Raw genomic sequence first — 17,596 nt, forward strand, 5'->3', positions numbered from 1 at the left:
TTTATAACTTTGTTAAATTTCTTCTGATTTTAATTTGTAAGTAAAATTTTATTATTTTTATTAATCATGAATTGCAAAAAGACAAATGAGAAGCAACAGAAAACTAAAAAAATGACTGGAATCACAATGGAACTGAAAAAAGAGATTGTTGAGAAATATGAAGGTGGCACGCGTGTTCGAGATTTTAACTGTTGCATACCGTTGAGAACGACGATATTAACAATCGTGAAAAATAAATACATTATTAAACCTGCTAACGTTGCTAAAGGGGTTAAATCAATTTCTAAACAGAAATTGAAGACATTAGATCATGTTGAGAAATTGCTTTTGCTTTGGATAACTGAAAAACAGTGTGCTGGTGACAGCGTATCAGAAGCAATTATTTGCGAGAAAGCTAAAAAGATGCATGCTGATCTCATGAAAAATCAAGCAGGAACTAGCCAGGAAAGCAAGGTGTTTAAAGCCGGCCATTTTTTTTACATGAGAATGGATTAATCATTTTTACATTACTTCTTATGGGAATGGTTGGTTTGGTATAAGTCCAAACATCAGGAACGGATTAAGGTCGTATACCGAGGTTCCACTGTATTTGTAGCTTTTGATGAAGAACATATCATCATTGATATCTGTAATATGAATCATCGTAAACAAGAAAACATTATCATCAGTATTTTAATGATATATTTAATANCAGCGGTTCTAAATTATTTAAATTAATTAATTAATTTATAATTATTAATGTTAATAAGAGATGGTGCCTAACGCTTACCTCTAGTGCCAAATTGATTACGTAATTTAATTTAATAGTTAGCCTTATACTAGCCCGATAGATTTTCGGCATTCGATTGGTGTGTAGCTTTATTATATATCGGGTTTAGAGATGTTTGTTTATAATTTTAATTGGATATATTTGTGTTTTTTTAAAGGACTTTTTTAAATTCTGGCAGCATGTAGCCTGAAAAGGAAGGAAACATGTCACTAGCCCAGATGTAGTTTTTCTTCAAAAAAACAAAAACTAATGATAAATGATGCTATGAAACCACGTCATTTTGTGAGTGCAATGAAATTTGTTGATGAATGTTATATAATATATATATATATATATATATATAATGTGTGTCTGTTCCAGTGGATTAAACAATAAAATATTTGGATCAAAGTTCTAAGGCATCTCTAATGTTGTTTAAAGGAAAAAGCAGATAAAATGGTATGAATCTTTCACTATTAATGTACTATTGTCATTCATTCAACTTTACACAAAGGTTTATGATAAATTATGAAAAACTGAAATCTAACAAAAAATAGTAAAAAGACATGGCCGGCGGTAATTACATTTAATAAAATTATAAAAAAAATACGACATGTTCACAAAGGTGAGAACCTTGTTCCTGTCAGTCTTTCCGCCGTTTCATTTCTACACCATCAGCGATCCTTAAGACAATTCACAAAATTTTCCGGGGACCTTCCTTTTAAGGCTACTGCCTCGGCAAAAAAAATGTAAAAACAGGCAAAGCGTCCTCTGGTGTTCGTTGCCACTGTCACAATATCACATCTTAAATAAAAAATAGTAAAAAGACATGGCTGGCGGTAATTACATTTAATAAAATTATAAAAAAAATACGACATTTTCACAAAGGTGAGAACCTTGTTTCTGTCAGTCTGAAATCTAACAGCTTTGTAATTACTGAATAGGGTTCTGTATGATTTTACCTGCTTTGTTGCATAAAAAGATTGAAATGATGCTTATTTACAGTTACAGGGACAATAAATATTAGTGAATGACTAAAATCAAACTGTTTAAGAAGTGGCCTTCTAGAAGTGTTTGTAATAAGAATAATAAGGTGGGCCAACGAAAACGAAACGGCAGAGTTATCGTGTTTGTCCAAGCAAATTGCTCGGACAGGTCGATTTTATTCTCAAGGGGGATTATTTTTTTCCTTGCATATGCCGTCCAGCTTAAAAGGTTTTTTTTTTATGTTTGTTAATAGTTTGTGTTACTTTTTTCCAAAATAAGTGTTTATTTAGTTAATAAAAAATGAATGAGTTTTTAAAATTTTTTGTTGTCTGTTGTATTATTGCAAAAACTTTATTGCAGAAGATGTCCCCCTTGAAAATAAAATCGACCTGTCCGAGCGATTTGCTTGGACGAACACAATAACTCTGCCGTTTCGTTTTCGATGGCCCACCCTGTATAATAAATGCAATCAATCTGATAATTACAGTCGAACAAACAATCGGATTCCTTTATTGGGCTTTTAAGGCTAAATAATTATTGAGTATTTTAGCAGGTGTTAGACAGTTAGGCTTACATCACTTGTTAACTTTAAATTTATTTGTTTATAATTAATAAATTTAACAAGATGGTGGTTTAACTTCCTACTTCCTGCCAAATTACTTAGTAATTATTTAGCCTTAATAGTCCAAGAAATCTGACTATATGTTTTATAATAGCAGTAATGCTGCTTTAGAAGCAAATATTCTAAACAAATTAATTTGCCATCATCACTTGATATACAGTATTTACTATTAATATATAGAAATAATTCAGATAATAATGATGTTTGTATAGTTCTTACATTTATTGTGAAAAGTACAATTATAATTTAAGGGAAAATATTTGATTATTTAATCAATTCAACATTTTTCTTGCATTAAATTTATTTTCATTACTATTCTGTTAATGAAATGATTTAGAAAAATTTAAATGAAACCCAAATAATTTTCTAATTTCAGATAATTGAATACGAAAACAGGATACGTGCATATTCGACACCAGATAAAATATTTAGATACTTTGCCACATTAAGGGTTTATAACGAACATGGTTACTCTGAAATATTTATGACTCCTGAAGATTTCCTGCGATCATTAACTCCTGGTGTAAAACAACCCGAAGGTAAAATCTTAAATCTTACAAAATTGTGAAATCAATACTTTGCTATAAATAATTTTTTTATTAAATTCGCATATTGTCGTAAAATTTATGTAGGAATAGTAATAGACAATAATAATTTAGTGTTCATAATCATCTTCAAATTTTACTAAATAACTAACATAATTACAATAATTTAAAATGGTAGCATTCATTTTTGAAGACCCTGTATAAGTGTATAAGATTTTGTATTAACAATAGAATATATAAATTAAGTTTCATACATAAAGCTTTTTTTATATTTTCTAAGGTCTGGGACTTGATCAATTTAAAAGAATCGATATCAAAGTAAGCACAGTTTATATTTCACTCTGCTATTAATTTATAAATGTTGTTTATTTATTGATCAACAAAGTTCATTTTAAAAATTCTATTTTATATTAATTTCTTCTTCCAAAAATCGACTTTTTAAATATAAAATACTTAAATGTTAATTCAATTAATACCTAGAATTGCTTCTTTTGTTGTTATAATGTATACGAAAGTTAAGTGGATTGCAGAAAATGAAAAAAAAGGAAAAAACTTTATGCATTTTTAATTTGTATAAAGGTTTTGAAAGAAAATTCTGTTGAATTAATATTTTATCTATTTTCAAATATTTCATTGTCAAAATTAAAAGAATTATTCATGTATAGTTAATTTATATTGCTAGTCTTTCTGATTTATTACTAGAATAACTGATATTGATCAACAAACTAAAAACTTAGTTTTATGAACAATTTTTGTAATATGGAGTTGAAAAATTTACTGTTAGATGTAGAATATTAGATAACTTCTGGAAATTGCCATTAACTGATGATGAGTTTCTTGTGTTCATATTAAAATCATAAACCATAGCTGAATGATCAGAGCGGTGAAATACTGTGGCCTACTACTGTGAGGGCTTGGGTTCAAGTCTGCATCAGAACTTCAGAAATCTTCATAGGTGGTTTGACCCACGAGTATTGCATCCTGTGTCTTGCCACCTGGTCTTAGGCCTGCCATATTTGCAATCAGCATAATAAAACTCTTTACACTCAAGTCTTTTGACAGTATCAAACAAGATTCTTCCAATTAATTAGAGAATTTAATAACACATCTTTCATCTATTTATATATTTGATTATTTTAATAATGCAATTGTAGGTTATCCTAAGAGATGTCTTAGGATAATCTACAGTAAATTGATTTTGAATGATGATAAATTTAGATGAAATATTTTAAATTAATTTTAATTTTAGTTTAATTAATTATAAATATAATATAGTTTGTAACAATAATTGTAAATTTCAACCATGATTCCTCTTCCCGACCAGAGTGATACGCCAAGTCGCAGATTTACTTCAGAAACCGGACATTATTCAGTGGGTTGTTCCTCTGTATTTGTTTTGAATGTTTTATATATTTTTTTGTGCTTTGCACGTCAATATTGGCATGTTGTGAATCTGTGTGAAAATTTATTGATAATTTCTTTATCTTTTATTGCTTGATTAATGGCATGATTCTGAAAATGGTCATTAATTCAAATACAGTAGAGTCCTTGTGTGTGTAATAGTAAATTATAAGTCAAATGGCAACTATTCCCCAAGGATGAAAGCTCTAATTTGATAATATCAATAGTAAATGACAGAGATTCAGTCAGATACAAATGAAATTGCTTTATTTTTCAGTATAAGATATTCTTAATGCACATTCTTGAAACCTGTTGTGTCACTAGATTGGTATCGACAATCACATAAAAATCCAAATAGATGATTATTGCACTAAAATTTGGAATTACGATCAGTCATTTGTCATAATTCTGAATTGAAATAAATGTTTACTGAATTAAGATAATTAGGCCCATTAAGAGTTATTGTAATTCCAAATTAATTGAATGTTAGGGCTCTACTGTATTAATTTCTGAAATTAACCCCTTAACTCTGAATGATTGAAAATGATAGTTACCAAATTTTACAAGTTGTCAGAACAAGTCGTCCTTTAAGTTTAGAAGATTTTACAATGATCTGTTTGAAATAAAGTGAAAAAATAATGCCAAAAACTTTATTTAATAGTGATTTTAGAACTTGCTTCAGCATAAAACTTGCCATGATTTAAATGAAACAGTTAAGATCAAAACAATATCAAAAAATTTAAGGGATTAGACTGGCTTTGCTTTTGTTCTAGATGTGGGTGTGTTACAGAAAATATGCACAACACAGAAAAAAGTTTGGTGTTACAATGAGATTTAAGAAGTTGCTATGATTGACACTTAAATTTGGGGTCGTGAGTAGGATAAATGTCATGCATGCCCGAACTTTGGCCCATCGTGCAATGCATTTACGGTGAATAGGGCATATTTACTTGTATTTATGGAACATCTTTTCCAGAACTAAGCATGTGTTACTAATAAAAACAAATAAAATGCAAAAGAAATATGAATATATCTACAGCATATACAGTAGGCTAGATAATGTTAATTTATCTATTGATACTTAACAATCTTCTATAATTTGAAGATGAAATTAGATAGTGATTGAATAATGCCCATCTTGTTAATTGAGAAAATGGATGTTTAATCTTGCATCTTACATTAAATACACTAGCAGTAGGGAACAAATGTTGAAAAGAAGAAAGTTAATTCATAGGATAGTAAAGATACTTTGCCATCTGACAATAACAAATTGATGATATTTTAATATCATACGTTGGCTAGCTAAATGTATCAATCCGATGCTGCGAGAGATCCATATTCAAGTCTGGTTTGGATCCTAGGTAAATCTGCAGTGGGCATGAAAAAGTTAGGTAAGATCATGTTGTTGTATATGTATATAATAAATTTTAGAGCAGAAACTATTAGAATTCTCTGTTGCAAGATAAAAAAAAAAGAAATGCACATTAAGGGGTTAAATTTTCAGAAAGGAGTGCTTTGTAAGTTTTTAATTATGGATTGTGTTTTTATTTTAAATTTAACTCTTTGGATAGATGATGATTGTAGCAGATAAATTTCTCTCTTCTACTCTTCTTTAAACTTGTATTTTGATGGAATGCTGCATTATGGTAATTTTGTGTGAAATTTCTTTTTAATGAAATTTGCCTAAAACATTTTTATTAATCTTTAAAATCTTAATGTAAATGAATATAATTAATTTTTTAAAATTTTTTTGAAATTACAAAATGACAACTATTGAGCAATAAACTTTACTTGTCTAAAATTATATTCTTTACATTTGCATTTTTTATTATCTAATACTTAGTAAATAATAACCAAAGTATTGCACTTTACCATTATGTTTTTATTTAAATATCTTTCAGGAGACTTCAAAAACACATTCTCTAGTACAGAATGAAGACAGCATATTCTACAAACTGGGAACAGCGGGACTTATTGGTTTTTCCGAATATATATTTTTATTAACCATACTTTCAGGTGAGATTGTGTTGGGTCTCGTGTATGCTCGCGACGTTATCTGCAAGTTTGTCAAAAGTCTCCATTGGTAAGAAAAAGGCTGTTTACATGGTTATTTTCTAGGTACAAAATATGCTGTGTGTTCCTTTATTAGCACATACGTGCATAACACCTGACATATTCCATTAGTGTTTTGTAACTCCACCCAGTATACAATTGTTTTTGAGTACCCCATAGATAAAGATTTCCTTAAGGACCTTTAGAGAGCCACTCCACAAGATGATGACCAGTTTAATGAAGCTGACATTGCTGATCAAATACCTAGCACTACATGGAGGCTTTTGACTTACCCCAATAATTGAATATAATGATTTTTGTAGTAGAAATACTATTTCTATGGTATAATCCACAAAACTAAATTCTTTTCATGGGTCTGTGGTTTTATTTAATAATTGCAATTGGGTCCAAGCAGTTAGCCTATACTTTATATATTACAGGACATGCCTTGTTTAAGGCATGTCCTGTAATATATAGGTTTGGGATGAAAAGTGACAATGCTGTTATTATCAACATTGAATTTGTTTGGAGAAAATTTACAAGGGTTTACATTGAATAATTCTTTTTTGTATTGTGAGCCCGACAGTTTAGATGCAGAACAAGAGAATAAAAAATTGCTTAATCTGTGTATAATGATAGATTAATAGGTCATAACAAATTTTTTTTACAGCAGAGCATTAGAACTTGAATTTTACAATTCCAATTTTGTCCCTCAAATGATTTAATGATGTACAGTATCTTTATATAAAAACAGTCATGCTTGTGTAATTTTTCTCACAGAACAGCTTGTTTTGAACTGATACAATTACCATTATTTTTGGAATTCAAACTAATAGACTTGTGAACTAAATTTGGTTTGATACAATTGATTTTTTTGCATTTTTCATCCAGAGATGATGGTAGATTCATTACTGCTTAAACTTTAGTAAAAGAAATTTTTTATGATCGTCACCTGCTAAATCTAGAAGTGATGTCAAACAGGAAATGCTACTTCATGCAGTTCGGGAGGCAGTTCGAACTTGGTATTATACAATAAGATCCTTGTGTCATACATAACTTCTATTTTGTGATTCTGTTTGGCCTAGTCTTTCTTTTTAAGGATGATAATGTTTGGCTTATTCACTTTTATTAAAACTGATATTTTTTTGCAGTTTGAATTGGTAAACTAGATCTTGGGACTTGACTGCCATAGGGTGTGTCAGAGATGTTCTAAGATGCATTGTGTCGGCCTTTTCATAGTTATTCACGAGCTGAGAAATGGAATTTGTTGCTTGCAAAGCTAATTGACCATCTTAAATTTGCATAATTTGTTGTCATGAAAATTATTTCCTCATTTCTTTCCTATTAACCTTTCACACTGATAACATCTTATGTATTTAATCTCTTAATTTTGGAGAATATAATTATATTATTAAATAATTAGTATAATGTCAGAATGAAAATCGTATTTGTGTTTACTATAAAAATATAAACAAACTTTATTTCCTACCGTAGCTTCCAAGCGTCATTTTGAAATTGCTTTCAGGATGTTTGATCTCAATGGCGATGGGAACGTGGATTATGAGGAATTTGAAAAGGTAAGTCAGTCACTTATCTTTTTTGATTATTAGCTTGATTTAAATTGAGTTAGAACTGCCCCTAGAGTTTGCGGGACCTGGGGCCAAAGTCGATATTATTTAAAACATATAACCTCACTTCTCTACTCTATTTAGGCTTTGTGGAACTCTTACTTTAATTCTAATAAAATTATAGAGTGCCATTATCAATAATGAACTGGTGATTTAAAAAATCTAAATTCTTTTTCTTCATGGGTACACTAAAAGATCTCTTTTCAAGCCCATAGTGGGTTTGGCTAGGCCCCAATATATCTGGGCCCTCTGAAAAATTTTGCCTTGCCCTGCTTGCTGTTAAGGACAGTACTGATATAAATTTACAAGACAACTGTAAGATTTAACAAGATTAACTCAAATTTCTAGGTACAGAGAATCATCCGTAATCAAACTAGTGTCGGAATGAGGCACAGAGATCATGCAAATACCGGAAATATATACAAAGGTTTCAGCAGTGCTCTGGCGACTTACTTTTTTGGTGTCAACCTGGACGAAAAACTTACGATCGAAAATTTCTTACTGTTTCAAGAGCAGTTGCAGAAGGAAATTTTAACGTTAGAGGTTTGTATCCAATTTTTATATTAGATTAAAATTTGCTAATTTACATTTAAATTTAAACATAATTGCATATATGTTTCATTATATGTTAAACAAAACAAACTTGTACAAACAAAAAAATCGTTTTCTTAATTTGATGTGGACATATTCTGTTTATCACATTTAAATTACAAATTAATAAAATTAGTTTCGAAGAAAAGAACCAAATGAAGAGGGTAAGATCCGAGAGATAGACTTCGCAGATCTGTTGCTGACTTATGCCGGAATGCCAGAAAAAAGAAAATTAAAAATGCTGAAAAGGGTGAAAAAAGCATTCAAACAAAGCACGAAGGTAAATATCGGTATGTGGTGTGTAGCATTCATTGACGTTCTGTATTAATGCAACTATGCAAACGATTTTCATCCTAGGGCATCTCCCTGGACGATTACCTTCGATTCTTTCATTTCTTGAACAACATTGCAGACGTAGACACTGCACTCACTTTCTATCACATTGCCGGTGCTTCGATAGATGAAGGTAAGCAAACAATCTTTATAGAAATAAGTTATAAATAACAGAATTCCTACATCCTTGTTTTAAGCACAGAAATGGAAATAATATTAAAAATCATTAGCATTGACAGACCAAAAATTTAATTAGATTAGATTTTATTTTTAATATAAATATGAATGAAGAATTTTTACATTTCCAATACAGTGGTACCTCGGTATATGTCTGCTTTAGAATGCATCCAGCTCGGTATACAACTTAATTCAATTATACGTGCCATCTATGAACAAGTAGCACTATCGGTGTACTAGACCAGACTAGACGTTTGCGGTGCCACAGTTTATAATGGGTGGGCAAGCAAGAGTTCATTGGGAGCCGAAATGTAGGTTTTGCAAAATGCATGGGAGCTGCAATTTTGTATTTTTTTACTCTGTACCACAATTTTATTATATAATATAAAACAAAAATATTGATTTTTTTCAATAAACACATTTTCACAAAATTGTGGAAATAAAATTGTAAAAATAATAATAAAAAGCAGAAATTAACACTTTCAGCAAGAGCCGCATTTAACTCAAAAAGAGCCACATTTGCCCATGTCTGGTTTATAACTTTGTTAAATTTCTTCTGATTTTAATTTGTAAGTAAAATTTTATTATTTTTATTAATCATGAATTGCAAAAAGACAAATGAGAAGCAACAGAAAACTAAAAAAATGACTGGAATCACAATGGAACTGAAAAAAGAGATTGTTGAGAAATATGAAGGTGGCACGCGTGTTCGAGATTTTAACTGTTGCATACTGTAGAGAACGACGATATTAACAATCGTGAAAAATAAATACATTATTAAACCTGCTAACGTTGCTAAAGGGGTTAAATCAATTTCTAAACAGAAATTGAAGACATTAGATCATGTTGAGAAATTGCTTTTGCTTTGGATAACTGAAAAACAGTGTGCTGGCGACAGCGTATCAGAAGCAATTATTTGCGAGAAAGCTAAAAAGATGCATGCTGATCTCATGAAAAATCAAGCAGGAACTAGCCAGGAAAGCAAGGTGTTTAAAGCCGGCCATTTTTTTTACATGAGAATGGATTAATCATTTTTACATTACTTCTTATGGGAATGGTTGGTTTGGTATAAGTCCAAACATCAGGAACGGATTAAGGTCGTATACCGAGGTTCCACTGTATTTGTAGCTTTTGATGAAGAACATATCATCATTGATATCTGTAATATGAATCATCGTAAACAAGAAAACATTATCATCAGTATTTTAATGATATATTTAATATCAAAGTGAGAATGTTTATTTTCTTTTTTTTGTAAGTCTTCTTTTTCTTTGAAATGCCATTTTTCCCCCTCCGTCGTGATGGTCACCAGAAACTATCAACTTTTTATACCTACACTACATAGATGGTAGGCAACTTTACTAACATCAGTCGTACACAAATTCCAGAATTTCAATTCTTTGATTAACAGTTCACCCGTGGGAGTCGTTTTTACCTCTGGGTTGGACTTTGGTGCATCAAAAGGAACTAGGAAGCACTATTGTGTATAAAGCACAATATCAGTTGAAAATCTTAGTTACAGAAATGTGAACTTTAATGAAAAATGAAAATGGTAAAAGCTCAAGTAAAACTCACTAAAGAAGCTGTTCTAGAGAACAGCTTCTTTAGTGAGTTTTGTAAATTTATAAACATTGTCTTTTTGTAAAGGTTTGCAATTTAAAAAGTAAACAAAAGTTTCAGATTTCTTTGAATTTAATTAATGAATACAGTTATTTCACATTTCTGTGAGTGAGAATTACTATATTCCATATTCTTAGTATCAGGCTATCAGGTTATAATCTAGATTTCATCTTGACCACTACATATATTACTTAGTTTGATAATGGTAATTCAATTTTCTTGCATAATGTAGAAGTCAAATATTTTATAAAATTCAATAGTAGTAATATTTGATTTCTGCGTTAAATTAAATTTAACAAAACTCATTTTAGGGATGGGTCTACTTTTATTAGAAAATGCAATACTTTTTTGTCAATACAGTGGAACCTTGGTTAACCAACTTAATCCGTTTTGCAACTCTGTTTGTTAACTGAAGCAATTTTTTCCATAGAAATTAATGCAAATACAATTTATCCATTCTGGCCTCTGGAATTTTTGTAATTTTATTTGTAAAATGGGTTTTCTTTGATGAAAATAGATACTACGTTTTCCTATATCATTACAGCAACAAATATGTAAACTTTATTTAATAAAATAGCACTGTACAGTACATACCTTTGTTTTGTTACAGTTGGTGGCAGGAGTGGAGATGTATAAATATTAATGCTTCAAAGGGATCCCCTCCATAAAAATATCGGTTTGCACTGTATTGGGAAATTCTTTGAGTCGAGATCTGTTTTGCTGGGAAACAAGAAAGTGGTCTAAAGTTGTGATTGTCTTACTCTTTTAATCAAAATGTTTCTAAAATGCAATATTGCATTGTCGTTCATTAAATTAATGGCCCTATTAGCACAATGGCACAATTTTGTTAGGGTGGTGCTTCTCAATAAATTCCTGCACATCATTCTATTCTCTGCAAATTTCCTTGATCTTGACACTGGTGATTTCTTTCCTAACCTTCTCTTACAAGAAGAGCATTTGTCAGAGGAAGACTTTCACCTGTTCTTCCTGCAAGGCAACCAGCTCTTCTGTGGTTAGTTCACTTTGATAGTCCTTCATCATCGACCTCTAATCCCAATGGACACAATTTCATGCACTACATCAGGCGAGCTCTCTGCTTCAAATCCCTCAAAATTTCTCTCTGGGATACAAGTTTGCAATTGTCCTTGAGGTTTGGCTAAGTGGTGAGAGACCTCACTGCAGGCTTTGTCAATAAGGTTGATACAATGCAGGATGTTAAAGCCTTTTGGAAGGTGCATTTTAAGGGTTAAGTTGATATCATTGGTAACCTGGAAACCCTGGTAAACATGCCTTGGTGTACAGCATTTTAAAATTGAAAATCACTTGCTGATTCATTGGTTGCAGTAATGGAGTTGTGTTGGGTGGAAGGAATTTGTCCTTGATGAAGTCATGCTCACTATCCAGGTCTTCAAACTTGATGGATTATGCTGAGGCATTATCCATTAAGAGAAAACATCTAAGAGGAAGATCCATTTGCTGAAGATAATTTTTGACAGTTGGAGCAAACACTTCTGTCTTGCTATTTGCCTTCCATTGTACAGGCAATTTGAACTGTATTGCTCTTAAAGGTGTAGGGATTTTCAGTATTGTAGACTAAAAGTGGCTTGATTTTGAGGTCGCTGCTTGCATTAGTGCAAAATAAAAGGATGAGCCTATCCTTCATGGGCTTGTGGCTGGGTAGTGCTTTCTCTTCTTAGGTTATGTACGTTTGTCTGGTCTTTTTTGGGAAAAAATATGCCTAGTCTTGTTGCAATTAAAAACTTGATTTATTTGAGACATATCCTTTGCTATTTACAAATTCTGCAAATTCATCCACAAATGCTTTTGCTGCTTTCTCATCTGAACTCAAAGCCTCCCTATGCCTTATGACACTGAACGCCACTTCGTCGACGAAACCTATCAAACTATCCTTGGCTGGCTTTAAAGTTCTGCCCATCTGTACTTGTACTGGGTGTCTAGGTCAACAAGTCACTGTGTAAATTTTTAGCCTTTCACAAATTATAGCTTCACTAATACTGTCTCCAGCAAGTTGCTTTTCATTGATCCATATTAGCAGCAGTTTTTCAACTTTATCTAAAACTTTAGATCTTTGTTTCGATATCACATTCACTCCTTTAGCCACTTTGGCAGCATTAAATGCTTCTTTGTTTTTAATAATTGTAAAGATAGTCAATTTTGCCACATTATATTCTTTAGCGATGTCAGAAACAGGAATGCCATTCTGTTTTTGCAATAATTTCTTTCTTTAATGCTACACTTAAATGTTTTCTATTGCCACTATCACTTTTCTTTTTCTTGGGTGCCATATTGATTTAAATATACACTTGGAAAAGCAATGTTTACCTTGCGCATGCCTAACAGCAACTAAAATTTGAGACAAAAATTTTTGCAAAATAAAAGTTTGTTAACCAAGGTTCCACTTTCAATAACTTTGTTATTGTTTAAACTGTGTTTCCTTAATTCTAATGTACTCTTTTAAAGTAAAGATGTATTATATTGACAATTGTCATTACTACTGTTGGGGTGTAACATATCAATACCACTTAATGTTAAAAAAGAAAAAAGAGTTTAAATTAAATGGTACTACATTAAAATGAATAATTATTATATGTGCAGAAGCATATGGAGTAATTAGAAAAACAATACCTATAGCCTTTTACTTGTTATGTAAGTTTTAAAAAAAAACTTAAAATGATTTTCCTTCATTATTATGTCTTAGAACAGTGTTTCTCAACCTCTAACGAATCGTCGCCCCCCTTCAACGTAGTATCGTCCCCTTGAATAAAACCATTACGTAGTATCGCCCCCTTCACTACAAAATTCTGATGTCGAGGGACAAGGCTAATGCCAGATTCGTACTGCATTGAATAGACTAGTGACTAGGATGATGTTATTTGTTTAATTATTGTACGATATAACGAATAAAATATCTAATTATTCTTAACCTTCTTAGAAGCAGTTACCACGCCCCCGTGTTTACGTTTATTGTCTAGAAGGGCCAAGGTCAATATAGGTCAACAAGTTATATTATTTCAAAAATTCACAAAAAATCAAGTTATTTTTTATTGTTATATTCATATGACAATAAAAGTTATTATTAAGTTATTGTTATATTCATATGACAAAAATCACGTTACATTTATTAATATCTGTAGTTATAAATACGATATTTTTAAATACATTTCCATAAAAAAATTCAATAGAAAAAAATTATAATATATCAGAACTGACATCTGTCTGTGAAAATTTGCAACATTTTTTAAAATTCACATACTCCAATTAAGTAGTTTGTTCTTGGCACTAAGCCAGAACGACTTAAAATGTTGTTCTGTACAATTCTATATAACATTTATGAATGTACGATTTTTAGTTTTAAAATTATGACAGATTATAATATATCCTTTGTTTGGAATCTAACCTTTATTTTGCTATCGATGAATATTACGAACTAATATTCTTTATTCATTTTATTTTGAACAATAATATAAATTATTGTGATAAATATATAAACCAGTAGTAATACATTTACGATGTGCTAATATTTTTAATTAAATTAAAAAATAAAAAATAAAAAAATTTATAAAATATTAAAATTAAAGGTCACAATTTAAATATTTATCATACATTGACTTATTATAACTGAATAAACTTATTATAGCATGAATGAACGTATTTTAGTAATATTATTACGTAAATATGCTATAAAATAAATGAGAGAATATATAAATTAAGAAAATAAATCGCTAAATAAAAATTTTTGAGTCGACAAAACACCACCTGGACAAAAATATGTGAAACAGATGGTAGACAACACACTACGGTCAAGTGGTGGCATCTGTTGCCAAAAATTTTCATTAAAATCGATTTTTGCAGGGTAACGACGAATCGGTACTCTAGTACATTGTTATAACAATGGGGGGGGTGCGACAGATCGTTACCCTGGTTTTAAGAAAGTTAATATAATGTTTTACTATATCGCCCAGAAAATTGTTTTTTGCCCCCAAAATATAAATTGTTACTAATCGCCCCCTCAACATGGAAAAACACCCACATGGGGGCGATATCGCCCCCGTTGAGAAACACTGTCTTAGAACAAAGGACATATTGTTTGTGTGTGTGTAATATTTTAAAATATCTCTAGTAAATATTGTATGTACTATATTTAAATTGTTTCTTTCTAGCTACTCTAAAACACGTAGCAAAAACAGTTGCCCACGTGGATCTTCGGGATCATGTCATCGATGTCGTCTTCAGTCTATTTGATGAAAATAGTAAGTCCATAATCCGAAATGTCTCCCTTCTTGTTTTATTGTGTTTGTTAAAACAGAATCCAAAAATTTACCGAATCTGTTTTTAGTGTTCTTAGAAGTGGAGAATAACATTCTCAACTTTTGAGATCGAAACAGAGTTCGTAAAAGGTTGTCATGGTAAAATTGTTAGTCAGGATTTTTTTGTCTCGAGTTAAACTTATTAAGCCATTTCTCAGAGTTGTTACAAAATTTAATAGTGCTTTTGAGTACAGTTGTCTTTGTGTCCCAATTGGAATGCCAGTAACATACTGAGTTTTAAAAGGATGTCAACACAAGTTTGTAATGGCACAGCATTGTATTTGTATGGAATATAAGGTAATGAAGATCATTTGCCTATCAAAGGGTAGAGGGTATACAGGAAAATAGGTTAGAGTTGAAAATACAGCCAATTTTGACTTAACAAGATTGTATTATATGGAAAACCCTATTTATGATGCTCCAGACCCACAGCCAAACCACATTAACTCAAAGCCATGTTAATGAGATTTTACTGTACAGTAATATCCTAAGTTACGTAAGTAATGCAGACTATAGACCTTGTAAATTGCTTAAATGTAACTACATAATAAATACAGTATTGAATTATTATAAGTGTACTGTACAAAGGGCAGTCAAAAAGTTCCTGGAATTTACTTACAGTTAGAAAATGCTATATTAGATAAGGTTATGCATTGTTGTGGCTTGAAGCTCAGCATGTTCATTTGCAGTGTGATAATGCTTGTGTAAGTTTAGACTTGCACAGTCGTCTTTGCACCAAATGATAAAAAGTCATGCCCTACAATGTCCCAATCAAGCAACGTGCAAATTGAAGGAAACTGCTGCAGAGACACCATCAGCTCTGCACCAAGTTTACAGTGATAAAGCACTAAAGAAATTGCAGTTTACAATTGGTTTTGCTGGTTGGAGGATGACGAATGCAGCGGGAGACCTTCAACATCCGTAAGTGAAGAAACATTGAAAGAGTTCAAGAACTGATTAAAATGATCAAAGAGTAACCGCTAAGTTGGAGCAAGAAGTTATCTCTCACTGATCCATTCATGCAATTCAACAAAACACCGAGTCACACATCACTTGTGCAGCAATTCCTCACTGTCAAAAGCATTCCTGCCATCACCCAGCCACCTTGCTCTCCAAATCTTGCTCCCAGTAACTTTTGGCTGTTCCCTATTCTCAAAATGGCCTCAAAGGAATTCGTTTTGCAAGCAGGGAGGATATCATATCGAATACGATGGCCCAACTCTGGAAGATTCCAAAGGAAGCATTCCATGCCTGCTTTCAATAGTGGCAGAATCAATGGAACAAGTGTTTCTGTGTGGGAGGGGCTTACTTTGAAGGTGATTAGGTCTGTGTTACCATATCTTGAGCCACTACAGTGCAGAATCACAATTCCAGGAACTTTTTGACTGACCCTCATACATATATTATTTTTTTCTATAAATGAATTGGTTACGAGAAAGAGTGCCCAGTATGCTTGCGTATATGCTTACAATTAGACCGAAAAGTAAAGGATTAAATAAAATTAATAATGAATTTAACATGACCAATGGTAATTTACGTTGTAATTATATTATTAAACTTTTAACAAAGATAAAACTTTGCTTCAGTCCTTTCCTTCTGTTGTTTGCACCATCAGCAGTTCACAAAACTCACAGAGACATTGGTGTCCTTGCCACAATCATTGTGACTGTGGCAATGATGCTTTATCATACTTTGCATTTTTTACTATGGAGGCAGTAGCCTTAAAAGGAAGGTCGTATCTGTGAGTTTTGTGATTTTTATGAACTGCTGATGGTGCAAACAACAGAAGGAAAGGACTGAAGCAAAGTTGTAATTATATTTATTATATTATTAAATGTAAAGGATTAGTAGAGCAATAAAGTAATAAATTAGTACAGTGTGAAAGAAAAAAAGAATGAATGTTTGAAATAGAATAATTCTTTCATTCTCTTTGTAAAATTACATGTTACTATACTCAGATTTTTTCTAGTTTTTGAGATTTATATTTTACATAACTGCAAATTTATGTAAGTCACATGTTACATAATTCGGGTGTTACTGTATATGAAAAAATTTTCATATACAGTATGTTTTTAGCATTCCTGTTTTTATTGCATACTTCTGACTACCTTCTAAATACAGATTAGTACAGTGGTACGTCAAGATATGAAATTAATCCGTTCCGAAACTGAGATCGTATCATGAAAATGTCATAAGTTGAATCATTTTTTCCCATACGATTACATGTAAAACCAAATAATTTGTTCCAACACACTCAAATTAAAGCTAAGTTGTACATTAAAAAAACTGTAGTAAGGAAAACACTGAAAAATGCATTTTGTAGTTGTAAATGTATAAATAACCATAATAAAATAATAATTTATTTTAAAAAATTTAGTTTTATTTGCACTTTACCTTTGAGGATAGACGACGGTGGAGATGTAAACTGGTGGCGGGAGAAGGGAAATGATACTAAAACTTAACTTACATAACATAATGTAACAATAACTTAAAAATAACTTAGAAAAGATAAAAAAATTAGTGTTGTTTTATATTTTTCATTGCATGGAACAAATTGTACTTCT

The 17,596-nt window shown here is 31.1% G+C and overlaps 1 protein-coding gene across 1 annotated transcript in view; it reads left to right on the plus strand.

Moving 5' to 3' along the window:
* The first annotated feature begins 1,361 nt into the window (after nt 1-1,361).
* Nucleotides 1,362-17,596, plus strand: part of LOC111621689 (calcium uptake protein 1 homolog, mitochondrial-like) — an 18,500-nt gene continuing 2,265 nt past the window's right edge. Inside the window, exons 1-10 of the mRNA XM_023363897.1 lie at nt 1,362-1,373; nt 2,734-2,896; nt 3,183-3,220; nt 4,227-4,274; nt 6,205-6,319; nt 7,850-7,932; nt 8,332-8,526; nt 8,711-8,854; nt 8,932-9,040; nt 14,886-14,975. Coding sequence (XP_023219665.1) covers nt 1,362-1,373; nt 2,734-2,896; nt 3,183-3,220; nt 4,227-4,274; nt 6,205-6,319; nt 7,850-7,932; nt 8,332-8,526; nt 8,711-8,854; nt 8,932-9,040; nt 14,886-14,975 — 997 coding nt within the window. The remainder of the gene's footprint in view (nt 1,374-2,733; nt 2,897-3,182; nt 3,221-4,226; nt 4,275-6,204; nt 6,320-7,849; nt 7,933-8,331; nt 8,527-8,710; nt 8,855-8,931; nt 9,041-14,885; nt 14,976-17,596) is intronic.

This window comes from Centruroides sculpturatus, unplaced genomic scaffold (genome assembly GCF_000671375.1).
Source record: "Centruroides sculpturatus isolate CEXI.00-Female unplaced genomic scaffold, Cexi_2.0 scaffold352, whole genome shotgun sequence".
NCBI lineage: Eukaryota > Metazoa > Arthropoda > Arachnida > Scorpiones > Buthidae > Centruroides > Centruroides sculpturatus.